The following is a 25,718-nucleotide window of genomic DNA, read 5'->3' as shown; positions in this document are numbered from 1 at the left end:
GTGGCTTACAAGCAAGTTGCTCTAAACTTTATGAATAAAGCAGCTGTTGAGATTAAGCAAGGTCTTGGTGAGAACAAGACAGATATTACAGTTTCATGTGATGGCACCTGGCAAAAGCGAGGATTCTCTTCTATAAATGGTGTTGTAACTATAACTTCAAGCAATACTGGAAAATGCATTGACTACCGCATTAAATCTAAAGTATGCCATTAATGTGATAAATGGGAAACAAAAAAAGGCACTGATGAATATGATGAGTTTCTTAGTACACATGAATGTAGCATTAACCATAAGGGCTCATCAGGCGCAATGGAGGCAGCTGGAATTGTTGAATGTTTTACATCATCAGAGTCAGACAGAAACTTACATTATGCTTATTATATTGGTGACGGTGACTCAAAATCTTATCTAGAAGTTGCTAAATGTAATACAAACAAAAATCTTATTGTCCAAAAGTTAGAATGTGTTGGACACATACAAAAAAGAGTTGGTAGCAGACTTCGTAAATTTAAAGCCACTTATAAACTAAAATTGTCTGATGAGAAACCACTTGGTGGAAAAAATCGTCTTACCAAAAAAGAAATTAATAAACTTCAAAATTATTTTGGAATTGCAATACGTCAATGTAATGGTGGAACAGTTTACCAGTTAAAAAAAGCAATTGGTGCAATACTTCACCATTGCTCAGATGCACTTACATTAGATAGTCGCCACCAAATGTGTCCAAGAACCCCTGAAAGTTGGTGTAAATACCAGTCTGATAAAACAAATGGTACAGCCCTGTATAAAGAAAAACTAGGACTACCCATTGATGTAAGAGACATAATAAAACCAATTTTTCTTAGTTTAAGTGATGATGATTTACTAAGTAAGTGTTTGCATGGGCAAACACAAAATAACAATGAATCGGTAAATGGAATTATTTGGAAAAGATGTCCGAAGGATATTTTTGTTGCTAGAGACACATTAGAAATTGGTGTCTCATCTGCAATCATAAATTTTAATGAGGGAATAAATGGAGTTTTAAATGTATTTGCTATGCTAAATATGTATAATGGAAAATTTACGCAAGAGTTTTGCGCAAATAAAGATTTCGTAAGAGTCGCTAATATGAATCTTAAGTCTACTCCGAAAGTCAAGCTTAAACGGAAAAAAAAAAGAGCTAAGCGTAAAGGATTTGCAGATGCCAATGAAGAAATGGAAGGAATAGTATATGAGACTGGTCTTTTTTAAATTATTTTTTTCTACGTTATTATACAATTTTTTCTACATTATTATATATAGCGTTTTACTAATTTACAATTTACTAATTTATTGCTTTATGTATTTTTATTCTTTTCTTGTTTTTAAAGTGGTTTTTAAACTTTGGAGTCTTAAAAAAACATTTCTAAAGCCAATAATGATTTGAAACAGTTTGTTTTTCAAAAATAATGCTTTGTTAATGCAATTTGTAAGTTTTTGGCTTAAATTAGACTAAAAGAGTTGGATTTTCTTTTTCTTTTCTGTTTTTCTCAAAATAAGGTTTTTTGAAACGATGCGATAAATAAATTTTCTCAATTAAATGCTATGGGCCTGAAATTTGGTACATTGATTCTTTTATATATAATCTATTAGCTGAATTAAAAAAAATTATTTTAACTTTTTTGGTTCTTTAGTTAATTGGGCTCAAAATCTTTATTTTGGGTCAAAATTTTGCTGCCATTTTGAATTATCATTTAAACAAAAACTTTTAAAAATATTTTTTTTCCTTAATTCAGCCAATTCCTTATTAGATGATGTACAAAAAAATCCAGAACTGTATCTTTAATCGTTCTTGAGTTATTTATTGCAGCGTAAATGCCCTTTTTTTGGTCCCGCCAAAAAAAGGGCATTTACGAAAAAAACAGTGTTTCAAAACTAAATTTGAAAATTTAAATTTAAATTCCTTAGTTTTGTAAGGTTTTTTATATCGCAGCCAAAAATTAGGTTTTTTTATACAAAATTCTAGGATTTAGGTTTAAAGGTAGACTACCACCTTAATCAGTATTAAAATTTATTTATTCCTACTACAGGCCAAAAAATTCTTTTTTTGTCATAACCCTACCGCACATATATCAAATGACTTAAATAGAGTGAACACGCAGGGAGAATATATAAATCAACTTAGGGTTTTGGTTTGGGTATTTTTTAAGTTTTAAAACCTTTTTCGAGACCGGTTTATTTGTGTTCAATTTAAAACAACAGTTTAAGGTAAAAAAAATTTGACAATTATGCAAGTGTATATATACATGGACTTGAATTGAGATTACAAAAAATCTATCTGCAAGCATTTCTTTAGCCTATATAGGTTTTAATGTGATTAATTAGTGTTATTACACTGTTAATACAAGCCTGATTGCTAAATTAACTTGTTTTTTTGCAAAATAAAAGTCTTACAAATTTTTAGCATCAATCATGAAACTAGATAAAAATGTACATAGTAAACATGTTTTTAATAATATCTATATCAACAACAATTGCTGCTGTTTATTCTGCAGTTCTGAAGTTTGAAGAATCTTAAAACTGCATTGCCATTATTTGATCATCCAGAACTATCAAAACCAGTAAGAACAATCACCAAGTTTAAGTTTATTAGTTTTACAGAAAAAGTTCAACTTCATGTTATGAATGCATGAAGTGGTGACAAGCCATACTTCAATCTAATTGAAACAATATGAAGTTGATTCGCTTAACTAGGTGTTAAACCATAAATTGAACAGCATTGACTAGAATTAATAGCTATAGATGAAGTTTTAACCTTTTCCACATAAACTATAACATCAAATTTCCAAAATTTGCTCAATATATAAAAGAAATGCCTATGTTTGAAAATGATTTATTTAATTATATTAAAAATTTAAAATTACATAAAGTAAATAACATGTTTTAAAAAAAACATCAATGGATATAAAGCCTTTGTGCATATTGCATAAAACTTGAACTCAAGCTAACAAAACCTCAACTATGCACAGACTATCCAAGGATCGGTGTAACCTTAAGAATATCCACATATAAAAAGGCTGACCAAAATCTGAAAGAAAAAACATATATATGTTAAAGACTTCATATTCTGTATTGAAAGTAAACACCTTTTAATTAACTATTATGTTTTCAACAGAATTCAATTAAATAGTACTTTCAATTGTTTTATCACTCTAAAAGATCACAAGGATAACTTTTTAAACAACCCTACCATTCAAAACCAACCTAGTTTCTGAATAGCCACAAGCATGCAAGATATAGAATACAATCAAAGCACCTTACTCATGTAAACCAAACATTAATTCCATCATTAATCCACATAATCACAGTATATTATATAACCAAGGTACAAATCCATTGACTCTATAAACAATCAGTGATTGACAAAAACCATCATCTATAAAGCCACCATGTTGTCAAATAAGCTGAATTACAAAAAAAAAGTATAATTTGACTTATTGAGATTTAAATGGAGTTTTAGATCTTAACTAGATCTAAAACTCCATTTAAATCTCGGTATGCTAATCACCATAAATCTTTATTATTAAATAGAGATAAAATAAGAATTATTAAATCCAACATTATTAAATACAGAAAATATACTGTCTAAAGAAATTTGAGACAAAACAAAAAGTTTACACCATCAATGAAGTGGAAAATATAAGTGAAGCGTTGCAATCCATACAACCTTTCATTAAAAATCTGCAATCTTTGCTTATTTGAAAAGTTTCTTATTTTAACATATAAAGGTGAAAATCTACTAAATAAAAGAAATTATTTGGTTTTAAAATAGAGATACAAGAATAAATTCCTACCTATTTTTGACACCTATATGTCGGTCAATGCATGTACTTTCAATTAAAAACTTACGCTAACAGAGACCTTGTTTTACAAAAAAAAGTATATGAGTAAACAAAAATGTGCCTGTGAATTATTTGTCCCTGTAAGAAAACATTTTTCTTAAACTTTTTTTAAGTTAAATTATAGTTGTATATATCAAGGAGTCACAAAAAACAACATTTTTGAAAAATATTTACAATCACCCCTTAATGTGTTTTAATATAATTAAAAAAAAAAAACACTAATTTTAAAAAATTTTCAAATAAAAAATATTTTTAGGGGTCCCCTAAGACCTTGAACAAGTCTCTAATATTATCAAAAAGAAAATTTTTAAGTATATTATGTTGGGTCTCAAATGAAGCAAAATTATATGAAAATTCTGAAAATGATAATTATATTATATAAAAAAGAATTAACAACAAAAATTTAAATTCAACACCAAAGTTTATCAACTAAAAAAAAAATGAGTAAAATTTTACAACTTTTTTGTCAAAATTTATTTGCTTTCTTGTTACAAGTGAAATACTTTAAAGCCCATTTCAAGCGGTTAAATACTTCATATATTGCAAACATCTAAAATGTGAGATTATATCTTGCATTTTAGATGTTGCTATATTTAAGAATTGATTATATTATCAGTAAGAATAAATTTCATTACTAAATGTCATGCCCAATTAGATGAATCTACAGATATTTTATCAGCAGAGCAATTAGCAGAATTTCAATCAGGGGAACAATTAGTGGAAAACCATTCACTTGGGCGTCATCCAAATTTAATTGTCACTATTTTTTTTGTATTGTTTTGATTAACTTTTTACTATATTTTACTTACCTGCTAATTGATTATTTTTTATAGTTTATTTAATTGGTAATATATATATATATATATATATATATATATATATATATATATATATATATATATATATATATATATATATATATATATATTAAAATTTTTGTATAAAAAATTACAAAATGTTTTGTTTTTGAATAAATTTTGAATAAAATAATTATAATACAAATTTTTTTAAATTGCTTAGTTTCATTTACTTTAAATAAAGACTTTTATTAATGATCAATAAATACTTTCTCAATACTTTTTAAATGTGACAACGCCGGTTTTTCCACTGAGGTCTTCATATATATACATATACATATCCATATCCATATATATATATATATATATATATATATATATATATATATATATATATATATATATATATATATATATATATATATATATATATATATATATATATATATATATATATATATATATATTTATATATATATATATATATATATATATATATATATATGTATATATGTATATATGTATATATGTATATATGTATATATATACATATATACATATGCATATACACATATGTATATATATATATACACATATGTATATATATGTATATATATATATATATATATATATACATATATATATATATATGTATATATATATACATATATACATATGCATATACACATATGTATATATATATATATGTATATATATTTATATATATATATATACGTATATACATATGCATATACACATATGTATATATATATATATATGTATATATATGCATATATACATATGCATATACACATATGTATACAGCCCTCGGAAGTAGGGTCAGTATTTGGCAATGCCGACCTTACTGCCGACCTCAACATGTTTGAGGTTGTCCAAAATTTGCCAACCTTTTTTCTATGTTTTATGGTAACCCCTTCGTGTTAAATTTTTTTGTGGACCTTATGCCGCCTTCTAACAGTTTGAGATCGGTCGTGAATTCGGAAATTAGGACAAGTGAGGTCGTGCAATTTATTGCCGACCTCACTTTTCCTAATTCCGAGGGTTGTGTACATATATACATATGTATTTAAATATATAAAATAAAATAATTTTGGATACTGTCAACCTGTTCAATGTTTCTTAAATGATGTTTTTCTTGTGTAAGTAGATTCTTTTGATTGACAGATTCTCTCTCAGCACGCTCCTAAAATATTTGAAAACAAAAGATTATCCAAATTTATTACTTTATATAATAGGTTTACACAAACTCACTAACACAAACTCACTTACGTTGCATTCTTTTTCCGCTTTTAAGTGTTGCTCAAGCTGTTCAATTTGTGTTTTAAACATTGCATTTGCATCTAACTTTTGTTGCTCAAGCAATGTAATTTGTGATTCAAGCTAAATTTATTAACAAAAAAAATTTAACTATTATTGAAACATAATTAGGTAAAGCAAACACCATTACTTGTTAAAAAGTTATGCTTTTAACAAGTAAACATAAGAATTCTAAACTTTTTTTGAAACTACAAAAATAATTACTTAAATAATTTAAACTATTTAATTCTCAGAAAAAAATGAATTTTTCTGTTTATGTATTTTGCAAAACTAGTCGCTCAGATAACTTATACAATACGTCAATTTTTATAAAAAAAAAAAATTTACACCTAATCAATATCTGTTAATGTATGTACAGTGAACATACATTAACAGATATTGAATTAGGCCTAATAAGTGTGCATTATAGATTTATTAGGCCCAAGCTAAAAAACACTGGCCTGCACACTTCTGATGCAAACCTTTGTTCACATGAGTGCATAAATTAATACTTTATACTTAGTTTTAATTCATTATATACATATACATATACATGTATATAATAAATTAAAACTATATTTAAAGTATTAATTATATTTTACTATAAACTATATTATATATATATATATATATATATGTATATATATATATATAAAATATATATAATATATATATATATATATATATATATATATATATATATATATATATATATGTATATATATATATATATATATATATATATATATATATATATATATATATATATATATATATATATATATATATATATATATACATTTAATATATGAACATCAATGAACACGAGTTCTCTTAATACTAATTTTTTTTATTACATCTAAGAAATTTTTAGCTAGACTTTTGATACTAGCGTCTTTTTAGCTTTAATTACAAACTATAAACTATATTTAATTACAAACAAATGGTAATTCACTTTTTAATGGCTTCTTTAATTTGGTGTACAAAACTGTATTTTTACATATCGACCATCATCTAAATTCATACCTCTATTCTTAGGTCCGCATTTGTTAAACTGAATTTCAATTGATTCTCAAACTTTTCTTTCAAATTTTTTGGGTTATATTTTGAATGTTTTTACTTGATCCCATTTTATATTGCATGGGCATTTGTTTTTACAATGCCCTATTGCAGATTGTTCCAATTTTCCTTTAAATACTTTTTTTTAGTGTTGTTTTGTTCTTGTTGCTATTTTCATTTTCGTTTCATCAATGTGTTTTTGTTTACACTTGCATTCTATTAGGTATACTCTAGGAAAGCTATTTGATAGTAGTTTTGTTTTGTTGCATAAGGTTAGCAAAGATTTAAGATTTGCACTAGATTTAAGGACTGTCTTGTAATCTGCATTTTTAAAGATTTTCTGAAGTTTTGGTGATAGGACTAGCTTCATCAGAAAAACTCTTGATTGATCACATCAAACTAAAAGAAACTGAAATTTTTTACAGTTGACATGAAAATTGTCAAAGCAAAATTGAGATCATTTGCAAATGATGGAGTTTTATATATATATATATATACGTATATACATATGCATATACACATATGTATATATATATATATATATATATATATATATATATATGTATATATATGCATATATACATATGCATATACACATATGTATACAGCCCTCGGAAGTAGGGTCAGTATTTGGCAATGCCGACCTTACTGCCGACCATTAACAAAGAAAAATCCAAATAGTTTTTTTTTCTTTGTTAATGAAATATTAAAGCATTTATCTTGCCTGATAACTTATGCATCACCCATTATTATACACATAAACATATATTATATATTATACACAGAAACATGTTGATGGAATGTTTTTCTAATATTTTGACATACTCTAATCAACTTGCGACACATCTCCTTAATCTCATCATTATGAAAGCACAAACAAATCAGACATTCCAAGAATTTATCCTAGAGTTGATATCGAAGTGACTCTATAGGATTTATGTCAGAGGAATTTCCTGACCATGGGAGTCTCTCAATCCCATTTTTTATCATCCTATGGTAAACCTTGCATGTAGTGTGGCAAGGCACTGAGTACTGTTGAAAAACACAGATGCTATCCTGGAACCAGTCACACACTTGGAGTTTCAAACAGGTACTTGTACAATAAGCAGATGACTTTTTTTTTGGGATATTACACCCCACACCATAATCTTTGTGAAGAATCTTACCATCTGATGAAGACAATCTTCCCAGAACTCCTCTCCTGGTTTTTTTCTTACAGTCTAAACTCAGTCATCTAATACTTGGATGGTAGACTTATCTAAAAAGATGACTTTTTAATAGTCCTCATCTTTCCAGTCTTTAAGCGCTAGGGCCCACTCTACACTTATTTTCATGTGGTTCATTTTGTCAGTAATCCAGATTTTTTTTTCGTGGACGCTAAGCATGAAGCCGAGCCACCGGCAACCTTTGATTAATTGTCATCTGACTTGTTTTTACACCTTCCTCTTTAAAAATAGCACTAATTTTTTTACATAAAACCCTTTGGTCAGACTGGTACAGCTTTACAACTCTCCGGTCTGTCCATGGAGTTATTTTTTACATATGGCCACATTTTCCATTCCTTATAGCCTGAAGTTGCTTGCCTTTATCGAGTGTATTCTTCATTCTACATATAGATGAAGTTAATACATTACATTTTTTTTACTACTTTCTTCTGACTTATTTCTGAACTTTTCAGTACAACTTGAATTTGTTCCGTTTTTCTGGGGCTCAGATCACTTGCTTTCCCCCATCGTATGGTCTAGAAAAAGCAAATTTTCTCAAAAAACATCAATTTTTAAGTAATAAAAGAAAAATCAAGACAAAACTGAATGCATATCAGATAACATATCACAACTAAAAAATCCTGACAAACTTTGAAAATGAGTATTTATTAAACGGAGTTATCAATTTTATTAATTTAAAAAGCATAATTTTACAAAATTATAAAAAAAATTTTCATTATCAGTCCATTTTGGTACACATGGTCAACTCTTGTGTATGTACTTACTCCAAGCCTATGTAATTGGTTGATTTTTTAGTTGGAAGAAATTTCCTGCCAATTATCTGCATACACCAATCTTTTTTCAAATAATATCAGTCCAAAAATTCTCTAATGGATGCAATTAAGAGACATTAGCAGAGTTTTTGTCTCTCAACACATATTCAATTCAATATTTTTGCATTTTAGATAATGTTAAACTTTTTTTTGAATAGTGTGCGGAAGCTAGGCCAGGCAAGAACACAATTTTGTTGTTTTTGTAAACCTCATTGAGGAAGTTCTTTAATTTAAGCAGGCATTTGAAAATGTGCCCATCCTTGCCGACTGTTTGGCCCTAAGGAGCAAATGCTCCTTTCTCAAACAAGGCTATCCAAAGTAATAATTTGGGCTCGTATTTGCTTTTTCTTTTGAGTTTTACCTTAATCGGGATCAGAAGTATAAAATTCTGCATTGCCTGAAAGCCTTATCTAAACACATATTTATTGTTATATATATACATATATACATATACATATATACATATACATATATACATTATACATATATATATATATATATATATACATATATATATATATATATATATATATATATATATATATATATATATATATATATATATATATATATATAACAATAAATGTGTTTAGATAAGTTAGATTTTCAGTAAAAGCTGTATGCTATATATATTAGGTTAATACAATGATTACAATTATCATCGAAATAGTATTTCACCCATTTCAATTATTTATGAAAATACTATTTTAAGCATAATTAGTTTGGTTCAGTTCTGTTGGTAATTTAAATCAAAAAGGATTAGTTCAGCTACTTTTAATATTACTGGAAATAATGGCCGATCGTTGATCAACCGTTATGTTATCATTTTATGTTAACGACCATTTTATTATACGTTAAACATAACATATATAACAGCCGCTATATACATTAAACATAATGTATATAATGGCTGTATATACGTTAAACATAATGTATAGAACGGTTGTTAACGTTTTTATGTAAACGTTTTATGTTCACGTTTTGTTAACATTTTATGTTTACCTTTTATGTTTACGTTTTTATGTTAACATTTTATGTTAACAAAATGTTAACGTTTTATGTTAATGGCTATTAACGACTGGAAATAGTGGCCAGTAAATGACTGTCTACTTTTAGAACTTTTTAAAAAAAATGATATTTTGATCTACCAATATCAATTCTGGCCAATTTTTATCAGCAAGAATTACAAGGCAAACTTAAATATAAAAAATTTTAACACCTCTAATACAGAAAGTTGTAACAAAGTTAGCATTAAATGTTTTTAATTATTGGAATAAAAGTAGTTCTCAGACCATAACAATCTTCAGTTTACAGTATGACAAATCCCGAAAATTTTATTGAATAAGTTAAAATACAGAACTATAAAAAATATCGAATGTATTTGATTGGTGGAATAAGTTTAGGATTATCAAAAAAAAATTCTAACTTTAGTTAGAAAGTTAATTGAATGTTAATGATTTTTTATGAATGAAATAAATTTGAAATAATAACTAGAAATGTTAACACTTTTTCTAAAATTTTAATGAAATGTTAACTCTTCTTTTTCACATTTTTTGTTACATACATACATGAGAAAAAGAGAGAGAGAGAATATTTAATATATAATACACAATTATAGATATATATGTATAAATACTTTATATATCCATAAGGATTCTGGATATATACAGTATTGTGGATTCCATAATTAAATCCACTTCTATTACATCCACTTTTTGAATACTTTTGAGTCCACTTTTTAAATCCTATTTAATTTTTAAATCCTTTTGAGTCCACTTTTTAAATCCAATTCAATTATTGAATCCACTCATATATAATCCACTCCTATTGAAATAATATCAATAAATTTTTCAATATTAGGTCCATGCCTAATATTGAAAAATTTATTTTTACTTATGTTCTTCTTTTTTCTTTAAATATTATTTGCCAAATCTTTGGGTTTGGTAAGCAATTCTTAAATATTACATATTATATTGCTTTGATGTTTCCACAACAACATACTTAAATAAAAAAATGTTATGGAAACTTTTCCAAACAACAGTATAGAACCACAAACATTCAACTTTAAAACATTAAAATAAAATAATTTAAAAACATGGTTTTAAAATAACACCTGAGCCTTTGAATTTTCTAGTTTATTAATTTTATCCCATTCTTCTTCTTTTACTTTTTGGACTCGTTTTATAACTTCAGTTTCCTTTTAAAAATATTAATTTTATTTAACAAACATAAAAACTTTATTGCAGCGTGTGTGTGTATATATATATATATATATATATATATATATATATATATATATATATATATATATATATATACACACACACATATATATACATACACACACATATATATATATACACACATATATATAACAATATATATATATATATATATATATATATATATATATATATATATATATATATATATATATACATACACATAAATACATACACATAAATACATATACATACATACATACATACATACATACATACATACATACATACATACATACATACATACATACATACATACATACATACATACATACATACATACATACATACATACGTACATACATACATACATACATGCATGCATACAGCAACATATAAAAGGTGTAGTAAAAGAAGATTTGCAAATGCAACAAATTACAAAAGAAAAAAGTTGAAAACCTTTTCTTCTAATGCTTTCTTTAATTCTTCTAGATTCAACTCAAGGATCTTCAATTTTGACTTAGATGAGTTATAATCCATCTGCAAACTATCTTTTTCTCGCTCAAGATTACTTTGGACATTCATGAAACTTAAACAAACAGATACATATTAAAAATAGATTTTTTTTTTCCTCTATTCTTATTCTTTTTCCTCTGTTTTTTTTTATTTATATATTTTTCTCTGTTGAAACTTTCAACTATTGTATATTAGATTAAACAAGAAACCTATTAACCATTAATAAAAATAGCAGTTTATTAACCATTAATAAAAATAGCATTTATTTTAAATTATTAACTTCCAAAAATATTTCAATTTTGTAAAACATTTTTTGTTTGTTTTATTTTTGAGGTTAATATTATTTAGGTTTATATTTATAGGTTTATATTTATCTAAATTTTATATTTATTATACTTTATATACTATATTTTTACATATATTCATATGTTTACATATAATATAGTCATATTTTATATATTATATTATTTTTTATAGTATATTTATATTTTATATTTATTTAGCATTATAATGTATATAAACTTTTAGCAACTGTTAACTTATTGTAATTGAAACTTTTTTTGTCGCTTATGATGCTGTATTTTTTTTTGTGCATTTTTTAAATGACGAAGAATCCCATTTCTAAAAAATCTTTAATACTAATGTGAGATTTTCTAGAAATGTTTTTTTTTTCCATTTAAAAACGCTGGTTTACATTGCATATTTCGGAAATAGCAAACTTTCGATTTATTGTAAAATAATAAACTTTATTAGGCATATTTATTTATATAAACTTTATTATATAATTTATTGTATATAAACATGTTAAGACTGAGGTGATGTCAACAAACTTGGCAAACAATAATAACTGCAAACAATAATAACAACTTGTTTCACTTATAGTTTTATATTTAAAAGCCCTAGTTACAATATAAGTAGAATATATTAGACAACAAATTCAAAATTTGCTCATAACATTTAGATGCTCAAATATGATTTGAGTTTTACAATCTTTACTTTCAGCTTTCAAATTAAAAAAAAAACTATTATTTGATAAAAGCATATTAAACCAAAAACAAAATGAAGCAAAAAAGGAAAGTTGAGTTTTACTTTTTTATAAGTAATCAACTTAGTCACGTTATTTATTCAAAACATAAACTATCCTTTATTTCAAATTCTTTAAATTTAATTATTTTTTGTGCCTTATTCAGAAAAAAATAATGCCTTAATCATTTTTGATGGAGAGATAATTTTTAAGAATATTTGTAAAAAGTGAAGAGAGATGAATCAGTCTTAAATGGAAATTTATAAACTAAATTTATAAATATATAAACTTTACAATCTAAAAAATTATAGTTGGAGAAACATTATTGAATGCAACAATTTTAAGATATTATCAAACAATTAAATTTATTTGCAAAATAGCTTTAAATATATTTTAACATAAATATGTTAAAATATTATGTTAATATAAAATAATATAAAATATGTTAAAAAATAATATGAAATATGTTAAAAAGCCAATATTGGCTTTTCTAAACTAAAATTGGATTTCTAAGAGCTTATAAAAACCAGCGTTCAGGTACAAAAATCCTCCAAAGTGTTGAAACCTGACAAAAATGCTAGATTTTAGCTACAATAAGATCTAATAAAAATAAATAACACTAAAAAATATTTAATAATCCTGTATTTATTTTAATTTTATAAACATTATTATTGAAAAATCAATGAATTATACTTTTTAATAAAATTATTTTTGCATTTATTAAAGTAAAAGTAAAAATACTTAAGCTTTGCATTATTAATTTCCATTTTGTGAGCATGAGTAAGTTCTTCTATTTGACTAAAAATTAAATATAAAATGTTGTTAACACTTCAACACTTCAACACATTTAACATGTAAAAATATCTAATTTAAAAAATCAAAAATTATATATAATATAAAATTAAAAAAAAGATGAACTTTACTTTTTTAACTGCATAATTTCTTTTTCTGACTGATGCAGTTCTGCATTTAGGGTGTCCTAATAAAATTAGATATTAACTTAAATTTATTATGATTATATATTAAGTTAGTGACTAAAAATAGCCATATTTGGTGGCTTCATTACAAATATAAACTAAGAGTTTGGGTTTAAGGTACAAACATATAATATCTATTAAAATCAATAAGTTTTTAAATCTTAAAACCAGAATACTTTTAAGTCTTGATGACGGGTTCGCTGGCCCGAGAAGCTCACATGAGCTTTTTAGGTCTAAATTTTCTTGGGCCTTTTGATTAAGAAAGACATTAAATAATAATTTTTCAAGTTTATTGTTTGCAATGGTATTAAGCTTACTTTAAATAAAACTAAATTTTCTTCTCCAAATCTAATTTTAGTCAGTTAAACTATGCAAGTATAACTAAGATATCCCCATTAAAATATTTCAGGACTAATTCTGTAACCTTTTGTTTCACAAAAAAAAAAACCTACATTAAAACTGTACTTGGATGCTCAACTTTTAAATGATTGCTCAAGTAGTTATGTACAATTTATTTAGTAAATACATTGCCAGTTTGCTACTTTGACACTCGGTGACATATAACAACAAACAATTTGAATGTTTCTTGAAGGAATGAGATTTAAAAATAAGCTTGTTTTCTTTTTTTTGTTGTTGTTTGTTTGTTTTTTGTATATATTACTTATTTTCTTTGAAAAGGTCTAATACATTATATACAACTAAATTATAAAGGTTTATAAAGAGGTATACATCAGTACTGCTTACATCAAGTATTACATATATCACACATATCAGGTTTTTCATCAGGCTTGGTAAAATTCTTATTGATATTTGAACAAAGATAAACATGGACTCCAACTACACACTTAACTTTAACTGAAATTCAAAAGTTACTTAAACTTTGCTTGAGTTTGCCATGTTTTTCTACAGAATAACAAAATTGCATTTAAAATAATTCATAGCAAGTTAAATTGTCACAATGGTTATTTACACCATATCAAATTTAAAGCAACTCAACAAGCTCTAACCATTAATGTTGCTTCTTAAACCACTAAAACATATTAATTAAAATAAACTTTAAACCCTCTTTTTCAAATAATTACACTAAAAAAATTCAAGTAATTGAAATTTCACTACAATAAAATAACGTTATTAAATTAAAAGAATGGCTAGTGATGACTCACAGTTTGTCTGTTAAAAAAAAAAGTTTAATCATATTACATATCAATAAGATCATTTTCTAAAAAACTTAGGTCTGCACTAAACACAAATATCTGTACAAATACTTAAATCTACAGTCAACATATTGTAAACAATATTGGCTGGCGTTATGTAGGAGAGCTGAACATAATCAAAATTATTATAAACAATGTTGTTCAGAACCATCTGTTATTTAATAAGTTATTTACAATGCCTATTTGTGGATAAAATTATGAGTTTACTATTAAAAACAATACCTGCTACCATAACATTACCTGCTCATATAGATGTTTACTAAGCTCTTTTTGTAATCTTTCCTGCTGCTGTTTGCTTGTTTCAAGTTCTCCCTGAAATATAAAAATTCATTTACGATACAATTATTTTTTTTTATGAAATAAGAAGCAATATTTTGAATAACCAAATCAATATTTAATCAATAATTCAGACATAAAATTATGTCAAAATATGTCGATAGAAAATATGTCTGACATATTTTATGTCAGCAGAAAATAATTCAGACATAAAATTTTGTCAAAATATGTTGATAGAAAATATGTCTGACATATTTTATGTCAGCAGAAAATAATTCAGACATAAAATTATGTCAAAATATGTCGATAGAAAATATGTGGGACATATTTTATGTCGGCAGAAAATATGTCTCAGACATATTTGACAGATAACAACCCTGTGCATATCATCACACTTTAGTCATATATTTATATTATTATCTCTTTATCATAACTTTAAGGTTTTGATTTTATTTAAACTTTGTCATAATTTTTAATTTGTTAGCAGGGTTAAAATTACTATAAACTTATGATATAAATCACATTGCTAGTTTTCAAGAAAAAATGATAGGGTGTAGTAAATGATAGAAACATGACTCAATAACAAATAAAACTGATAAAAACAGATCTAGAATCTTGAATAGTTTTTTAACTTTTATTCATGTATATATATATATACATTTTTTTAATGTATATATATATATATATATATATATATATATATATATATATATATATATATATATATATATAATATACATTCAACATGGCACTGTTAGTACTCTGATATTTTCCAGCTGTTGATGGAATCAGCCTCTCTGAGAGCTACCAAAGAGTTCGAGAATGTATTAAAAATACATCTGCGCCAGCAGAAGAAGGGGTGTGAGGCTGGTCAACAGATAGAATCTGTTTACCTCTTAAGTCTTTGCCTAGGAGGCCTTCTACAAGACAGTAGCCGCATGCATTTAACATCTGCCCAAGATGAGTATTTTTATCGAGACACCATCTCTAGTCTTTACTCAACCAAGAACCCCGAGGCAGGGGTTGTTTTAAGTCGGAGTTGACTTCTCCTAGTCTTTGCCTAAAAAAGCGTATCCTTCAAGGCAGCAGGACATGTGGCAGGTTGTACTGGATTACATGTTATCAGTAGCAGGATAATCTGACCAGTAAGACCAATATGTCTTCTTATACTTGATATGTATATTCGTATATATGTGTGTTTGTGTGTATGTATGTATGTATCCATGTATGTATAATAGGGCTATGATTTTTTTTCAACCTCATGCTCCTGTACTGTAGTTTGATAAAATTTTACCTAAAAAGCACAAAATGAACTATTATTTGCATATCTTTTGAAAAAAGTTCACCCCGCCATTGAAAAATCGATTTTGACATAAAATGGATTTTTCGATGGCGGGGTGAACTTTTTTCAAAAGATATGCAAATAATAGTTTTTTTCGTGCTTTTTAGGTAAAATTTTATCAAACTACAGTACAGGAGCATGGGGTTGAAAAAAAGTCATAACCTAAATGTATATATATATATATGTATATATATATATATATATATATATATATATATATATATATATATATATATATATATATATATATATATATATATATATATAATATATATATATATATATATATATACATAATATATATATATATATAATATATATATATATATATATATATATATATATATATATATATATATATATATATATATATATATATATATATATATATATATATATATATATATATATATATATATAGTGAGAACAGAATTTAATTGTACAAATTCTTGCATTTTACTTTGCTAATTCTTGCATTTTACTTTGCTAAAACTTGCTTTGATCTTGATTAATAATGAAAATAACTGAACCAATTTTTTTTTAATTAATTATGGCTATTTCTTATTTATAATTATTCAGTAAAAATATAAGAAAATGTGTTTGTTATACAATTTTTTTTTTATTTACACAGGTATTAATTTGCATGCACAAAAATTAATTGTGCAAAACTGTATCACTATTTGTTATGAATGTTTATGGTTTTTTAATTTATCAAATATCAATTTTATTATTGAATTTATGTTTCTAGAATATTATTTTCAGCAATTAATAACATTTTTGATAAAAAAAAAGTCATTAAAAACTCTGTTCATCGAATATTATGGCACCCAAAGGTAAATATTTAAATATTACTCAACGAAAACTTGTTAAAGACTTGGTTAAACAAGAAAAGGCTTATAGAAAAGTTAAAGAAATTCTAAATATTCCATTTACAACAGTTGGAGCCATTGTAAATGAATACTGGACGAGGGCGAAAGCTGAAGACAACCTCACAAGATGATATAGAAAGTTTAAGCATGATAAAAAAAATTGGTTTGAAAAAAATATATCAAAATCATCTGAAAAACTTAACAGGAAACACAATTTCACTAACATCAATTAGAAATTGCATTCATAAAGCAGGGTTTAGCGGATGTATAGCTCCGAAAAAAACGTTTTTAACAAAAAATCATATGAAGAGAAGAATGAATTCTGCAAAAAAGTATTATTTAATGCCAGCATCATTTTGGAAAAAAGTACTTTGGCCTGATGAATCCAAGTTTAATTTTTAAAAATCTGATGGTGCACAGAGAGTTTGGCGAAAGAGGGGTGAAGCATTTAAATTGAAATTATAACCCCATAACATTAAAGCGTAATGTTATGGGGTTGTATGGCATGGAATCATGTGGATAAACTAGAATTTATTGATGAAACTATGAATTCTGATTTGTATAGCAATATATTAAAACAAAATTTAAAATCTTCTGCTAAAAGACTTAGATTGGGAAACAGTTTTTTGTTTCAACAAGACAATGATCCAAAACATACTGCTAAAAAAACCAACTAAATATTAAAGTGTATTAATAAAATACAAAAATTTGAAACTGTTTCTCAGTTATTTTAATAAACTGGTATTTTTTCTTGGCTTTAACCTATAAAGTTTTTCTTGTACAATTATTTTATGAGCAAGTGTTTTTATCCCCCTCTTTTTGTTTCAAATTCTTAGCCAGGTAATTCAAAAGCATAAAGACACACTAAACTTTTTTGAAGGTTTGTTTACCTAATGAATAATTTGAGAAAAAAAAGTTTTTTATAATTACTGCATGATACAGTATTTTATTCAAAGATGTTAATTTTGAAAAATTACTTTGTACGACTAAATTCTGTTCTCACTATATATATATATATATATATATATATATATATATATATATATATATATATATATATATATATATATATATATATATATATATATATATATATATATATATATATATAAATATATATATATATAAACCTTGGATTACTTGAACTTTGTTTCAAACCATTTTTTTATCCCCTTTCAGCAAATTTCTTTGGTTAACTGGAACTTTTGTATGAGAAATCAAGTAATTAAAATAACTTGATTAAAATTGTATTTTAGAAGTCATTTCATAAAAAATATTAGGCTACTGTTGCGCAAGTAACAGTAGCCTAATATTTTTTACATTTTTTCATTGAATAGAATAGATCATTATCAGACGTAAAATAGTGCTATAATAAAACTGTTACAAAATAAATCAAAATAAAATAAAATTAAAAAATTAATTATTTCACAGTTTTAATAAATTCTTAGCTTTAGACACAGTATTAAAAGTCATTGTGTTGCTAATCTTTTTTCAATGTTATTTTTGAATGTACAGACTGAATACAATACATAATTTCTTTTGCTGAAACATATTTCATACTTTTGTTATTATAATGGTGTGTATTTAATGTTTATATTTTAGCATTAAATAAACAAAAATTGCTTTAACTACAAGCCTTCCCGGAAAGCGTGTGCAACCGCACGCCTTGTTCGTCTCACTCAAAGTAATTTTTTTTAACAACTTGACCATATTTTTATATAGTAAGCAATTTAAGAATTTGAAGTAAAATAAAGCTATATGAACCTAGAAAATAAAACAGCAACACTTGAAGAAAAGAACTGAAGACTATACAAAATAGAAAATCTAAATTAAATAAGCTAAAAAAAATTACATATTAAAAAAAAAAATTTTTAGAAGCCTATTTAAAACTTTTTTAAGTGTTTAAATACGTTTTTTTAAACAAAGCAATCGCTATGTTCATTATCTCTAGTAATTCATACTAACATTGGAAATTGGACAATATAAAAGAAACAATTTCAGAGATGCACCAAATGCGGTAAATACATTTATTAAAGAAATTATGTTATTTTTTAATTTAACTTATTACGTTATTACAAAATTTATTAATCAAATAAAATTTTTTACAAATAAATAACAATTTATTTTCCTATTATGTAAGTATTAAGAAAAAACGTCAAATATAGCAAAAATATTTTTAAAACAAAAAGACTTAAAAAGGAATAAATGTAAGAAACAAATAAATGCAAGCAAAAATACTAACAAAATTTCTTAGTTCTAGCGTACATAGCAAATTAGTTTCTTAATTATATATACTGATAAAAATCGTGAACAAACTGCATATCAAAACTTTCAATTGTTGTTAAATCGTTATTAATGTTTTTTTCAATGTCTCTAAAAAAAGAATACAAAAGCATTGTATAAAAATTTTGTAAAAAAAAAAATTTTTATTCACTTTTTTTAATTAAATTTCCTAGTTTATTTAATTTAACTTGATATTTTGTAACAATTTTGTTTCCTTTTTTAAAGATTGTTTTTTTTTTCTTAGTAGATAAGTTTAGTTTTTTGCAGCAAATTATTTAAACACTTAATAAGTTAAAAGATGCGAACTGCTGTGGTCAGTAGGCCGCTATCATGTATGAAATATCACTTGGCTCAGCGTGCAGTTTATGTATTGTATATATATATTAACTGCCGTAAAAAAAAGATTTTTTAAATCTTGAAACTTTTTGGGAAATACAAAAGAAAACCTTGCAATTTTCACAGTGGAGTTACTTAAGGTCCAAAAATAAAAACACTTTCAGATCATTTAAAAGTTATGATATTGAAAAATTTACAGTAAACAACAGCGCTTTGAAAAAAATTATCTATCAAATTTGATAAATATTATATAAATATTTGATAAATATTAGTTAACTAATACGTAAACTAATTGTTATTAAGTGTATACATAATATGTAAACACTTAAAAAAAATTTATTTTGCTTATTATGTATTGCATGATATGCATTCGCTATGTTATCTTTTTAACTATCATGCAGCTGTTATGTATTAAATAACATTAATAGTTGTATCATGTTTTTAATTGGATAAATAAAGTTATTATTTGCTTATATCGTGCTTTAGGACTTTTGGACATTTGGACTGGTAACTAATTAATAATTAGTCTAAGAACTTAATAATACATTATGAGTTGTTTATAGAATGTTTTTATGTGGAACCATAACACTACTATTTGTTTATAACATGTTTAAATTTCCAAAATATATTTTACTTAAATTAATATAAACTAATTGAAAGATTCTCACTTTATTTTTTAAATAAATAATAAACTTATATTGTGATATCAACATGAGCTTAGAAGACTTACAAAGGCTTTTGTAAAAAACATATTTAGTCAAAAAGATTTAGTTGAAAACCCTGTAATTTACACGTGAGCGATTTGCAAACTTACAAACAGTTTCTTACAAACAGGTTTCAGTTCATTTAATATGGTTACAAGATTGAGAAAGATTTATTTTTACGGGCAGAAATTAACTTTTGACTTGAAAACTGACGTGATAAAAGTCAGTTTTTTTAACCTTTGATAAATGATAACCCATTGAAAAATAAAATTTCTAGAACATTTCAAGCAGTGTCCATATACCCATTATAAGTTAGTTAGAAAAGAACTGGAAATGTTGTTCGATCTGTTTGCTTGTCAGTGTGATATTCTAACTATTAATAATTGTAAAGATAGGTGAATATAATTTAAAACAATTTTTTTGAATATTAAGTGATAAGAATTTTATATGTATAGTTAGAAATCCAGTACCCTATCTAAACCTCCCAGAAACCCCCACCCTCCCCACCACCACCACCTTCTAAGGTTTGCAGAAACCTATGTAACAAATTTTTTTTAAATGATTTTAATTTGATAGTAAAACAATAAACATTTAGGCAAGCTTGGTGTCAAAAAAAGCGAGGGCACAATGAAACATAGTTTGTCTCTGTGAGAAAAGTAAAAAAGTAATACATGGAATTTTTTTTACCAGTATCATTTACAAATACACTTCACAAAAATGGTAGATTAAGTAAAAGAAAAGAGCATTGATTACTTATCTCTAATCTTTTGACCAAGACTTTTTATTTCATCGACTTGTCACTTTAAATTAAAACACTTTCAATTTTATAATACCTTACTTGTTTTAGGTCCCTGTTAAGGTAAGAGAATATTTAAAGGACAAATGATGCAAGATAGGATAAAAGTGAAGTTAGAATTTAGGTAGTGTGGACCAAGCAGTGGCAACAAGGGTTGTAAAATTGTTTATTAGAGAGAAAAAAGAGGCTACTGTAAAGCAAATTAGACAGAGAAATCTTTAAACAACATCAGAAGTTGATTCAAATAAAAAATTTAGTGTTGAATCCTTAGCTTTAGATACAGCTGGAAGTGACTAGTTTGAAGAGCAAATAGTTAATGAAAAATAGTACTATGGTATGAAGTTAGTAAAGCTAACGACAGCATTAATTAATGCGGTAGTAAGGTAGTGGTAGAGCACTTGCCTCATAAGCAAGAAGTTCCAAGTTCAATCCCCACCACGCCCCTGGTAGTACCGCGCTCAACTTGTTCCTCTACGCAGCGGCCTTGTTCTTCAAGATTCATTTTTTTGGACTTATAGAATTGAGAGAGGGCTGTAACCACACCTACACTTTCATGGCTTTGGGGAGGTGAATTGAAATCTAAAAAAAAAAAAAAATGGCTGTGTAATAACTGAATATAGGGTAATTTGAAAAAACAAGAGTGGCTAATTCAATTGATACTATGCACCGTCAAGAAGTTTTACAATTAAAAGTAATTGGTGTAGATAAAAAAAGACAAAAATTCATTAGTTTATGAAATGAACAAATAAATTTTTGAAAATACAAGACAATGAAATACAAGAATAATGGGGTGTCAAACTGTGTCAAACATGCCTTGTGCCTTTTACTTATGAAAATAATCCTTTTTCTGGTCTAAAATAATACAGTTTATCAACAAACAGGAGATAGCAGAGTTCAAAATAATGTATTGGTAAATCTTCAGGGTAACTTTGACTGATGCTGTGAAGAAAACTTTCTTTATGCTATGCTATTAGATGATGAAGTTGTAATTGATTGAGCTCTTAATCAAATCCTACAAATTAGGTATCCAGGAAAATTGATTCAGATTTCAAGCTTAAAATCAAAGCTATGGCAGTTAAGCCCTTGCTTTTCAAAGCTGATGTTTGGACCAGATTAATTAAAGTTTCTTCTATAAAGGTTGAGCCTTTGAGTTTTTGTTTTTTCAAATGAGTTACTACAAGCTATTCAAACTGGTAATAAACTCTCTCTTACTGATCTGCAAAACAATTTCCAATTAGTAGAAAGAGCAGTAAAATTTATATCTGAGAGCTTCTAAATTTTTTTACAAAGGAGTGAAAAGACTTTTTTTTTGGCTAAAAATCAAGACAGAACCAAAACAAGAGAAATGCAAAAAAGTTAGAAATATATATTGTATACTTTCTTCAGACTAATATTACAAATTTGTATGTTACAAATATTGAAATCAAAAACTATTTTGACAACCGAAAAAGTTTTAATTTAAAGAATGTTAGATATTTTTTTTTAAAAGAGTTCATTTAAAAAAAAATAAGTTAAACAAAAACCGCTAAAGCTGCTGTGTAAAATATATATGTACCTGCCTATGCCAAAACACCCCAACCAGAGCCAGCAAGAACAGTTGTTAAATACGTGTGTTTAACTTTTTTACCAATTTAAAAAAAAAACCTTGCACTCTCACATTTGCAAACTAAGGTACATTTTGCTGACTGGTTCTAATGAAATTCATTGTTTAGGGGAGAGGTGTGTCATAAACCATTTTTTTACAAATATATGTATGTATGCATATATATATATATATATATATATATATATATATATATATATATATATATATATATATATATATATATATCAACTATAGCATATTTATGTAACAAATTATTACCATATTTAGTTACATTAATTAAATATGAATTTTCAGAAAAAGAAGAAAAAAACGAAGAATAATGAAAGAAAAGATTGCTGCCCTATGCCAACACACTCAGTTAATGAAGCAGCACTCCACTGCGAGTCAGGCTGTTTGTCAGTCGATGTAGGTACTGAAGACCCCGGCAGTAGGCTATTTCAATATGACACCAGACTGCTCACCTAAACCAGCAGTATAAGATAAAAAACATTCAGAATGTTTTTAAAAATATTGCAGTCTTTTAATTTGCGTTTTTGTAGTTTTTTTATATTTAATTAGTTTTCACGATTAAATTAATGAGTATGAATGTATACACGTAACAATATAATGGATGTATCATTCACAATGTTACCTCAAGTGATTTGCATTTCATAGCCAGTTCAGAAATCTGTCTTGCTTGTAATCTTGATGCCTTAAAAAAGCAAATAAAAAATATTTTAGTTAACAATGTCAGACTTTAAATTCCAAATTAAAAAAATTATATACTTGATCTAGTTGCAAATTTGAAGTTTCTCTTTTATCTCGAAGTTCTTCTATCTCTGATAAAACACTTTTCAACCGAAGACTTAGCTGCAAAATCATTGTTTTAATTAAAAAAGCAAATCAAAAATAAAATTATAAATGAAAAATATAAGATTTTTTCAAAACAACTTCATTTTTTTAAATAATTTACTTTTATTAAAGGAATATGAAAAACATATCGTATTCCTTTAATAAAAAGTTGCAACGCAAAAAAAATACACCAGGTTTTTAAATTATATCTGTTCTACTTTACTCTCTATCCAACTGATATTCATAATTATTTTATTAATTTATATTAGTTAAATCAGACAATTTTCTGTAAAATTTACTTAAGATGATTTAGTCACATTTAAAGCTTTTTAAAATATTTTGATAAGTCCTAAAAGTTAAAAAGATAGAAATGGGTCGAACAGCAATAAGCTAAGCAACAAAGTGGCAAGTAATAGGTATAAAGAATGGCTCAATGATCAGTAATAGAGAAAAGCAAGAAAGTTAAAAATTTCAGAGAATTGCATCAGATATACTCTAAAGACATTTAAAACAACAGATAGAATCCAACATCATTCAGGACCAGGAGAGTTTAAAAAACTAATGAGCACAAAAATGTACTTATATTTTGTCAAGTAAGAGCCAATCCAAGGTTAAGTTATAGTGAACTTACCAATACATTCAACAAAAACCAGATTTCAAATACAGTTAGAAACAATTTACTAAGGAAAAAGATTGTTTATGCAGCTGTTACAAAACCTATGCTGACGGCCTTAGATCTGTTCACAAGATTAAGGTGGTGTAAGGAGGGTTTTGGATGGACTTTGAAATGGAAGCAAGTTTTTTAAAAATGAAATGAAAGTAACTTTGAAGTAATAAATAAAAACCAAATTTCTTGTTAAAAGAAGAAAATCAAAAAAGTATGGTAATTGCTTTGTTGTACCGAGGTTGCAAGGTGGCAATGGGAGTATTAACATTTGGGGCTGCTTTAATTTTAACGGAGTAGGTGTGTGGACCAATTATACAGGCCATATCAACCAACATACATATATAGAAACATTAGAGAACTGCATAGTTCCAAAAGCACATTTGTTAGTAAGTAAATTTACAGCTACCTAAAAAAAAAAAACTTGAACTCCTTGAATAAAAAGGTAAATCAGCATTAAATGATAAGTGATTGGTTGATCAAACTCAAAAATACTTGCAACAGACTTCAAAATTCGTCTTTAGGAGAAACAATTTTATTAAAAGTGTTTTTCATAAGATATTTTATAGTTTTAAAGACTTTAAAAAGAAAAAAGAAACTCATTAGATGGAAAAAAAAAAATGATTGAACAAGAAACTCAAATAGTCAAAAACTTTTAATAATATGTAATGTATAGATTTGATAATTAATAATGTCCAGCATAGTAACCTAAAATACTTAGACAAGCAACGTTTTAACAAGGTCAAAAGGTGCTTTTAATATTTATATATATATATATATATATATATATATATATATATATATATATATACATATATATATATATATATATATATATATATATATATATATATATATATATATATATATATATATATATATATTGTATAAGATTTACAAAATGTATTCAATATATAACTTTTATTATTATCATAATAATATTCTATAGACATAAGAACTAAATGAAGAGAAAAAAAAGTATAT

At 25.5% G+C, this 25,718-nt stretch overlaps 1 protein-coding gene across 1 annotated transcript in view; it reads right to left on the bottom strand.

Moving 5' to 3' along the window:
- Window positions 1-25,718, bottom strand: part of LOC101237774 (centrosomal protein of 83 kDa-like) — a 57,394-nt gene that overhangs the window by 25,008 nt on the left and 6,668 nt on the right. Inside the window, exons 8-16 of the mRNA XM_065793038.1 lie at window positions 24,005-24,088; window positions 23,871-23,930; window positions 15,268-15,339; window positions 13,760-13,815; window positions 13,578-13,634; window positions 11,756-11,885; window positions 11,188-11,271; window positions 5,951-6,061; window positions 5,787-5,864 (exon numbers count right to left, since the gene is read on the bottom strand). Of these exons, the coding sequence (XP_065649110.1) occupies window positions 5,787-5,864; window positions 5,951-6,061; window positions 11,188-11,271; window positions 11,756-11,885; window positions 13,578-13,634; window positions 13,760-13,815; window positions 15,268-15,339; window positions 23,871-23,930; window positions 24,005-24,088 (732 nt within the window). The remainder of the gene's footprint in view (window positions 1-5,786; window positions 5,865-5,950; window positions 6,062-11,187; window positions 11,272-11,755; window positions 11,886-13,577; window positions 13,635-13,759; window positions 13,816-15,267; window positions 15,340-23,870; window positions 23,931-24,004; window positions 24,089-25,718) is intronic.

This window comes from Hydra vulgaris, chromosome 03, assembly GCF_038396675.1.
Source record: "Hydra vulgaris chromosome 03, alternate assembly HydraT2T_AEP".
In the NCBI taxonomy this organism is placed as follows: Eukaryota; Metazoa; Cnidaria; class Hydrozoa; order Anthoathecata; family Hydridae; genus Hydra; species Hydra vulgaris.
Note: the sequence above shows the minus strand (reverse complement) of the source record. Positions and strands in the feature narration are given on the sequence as shown.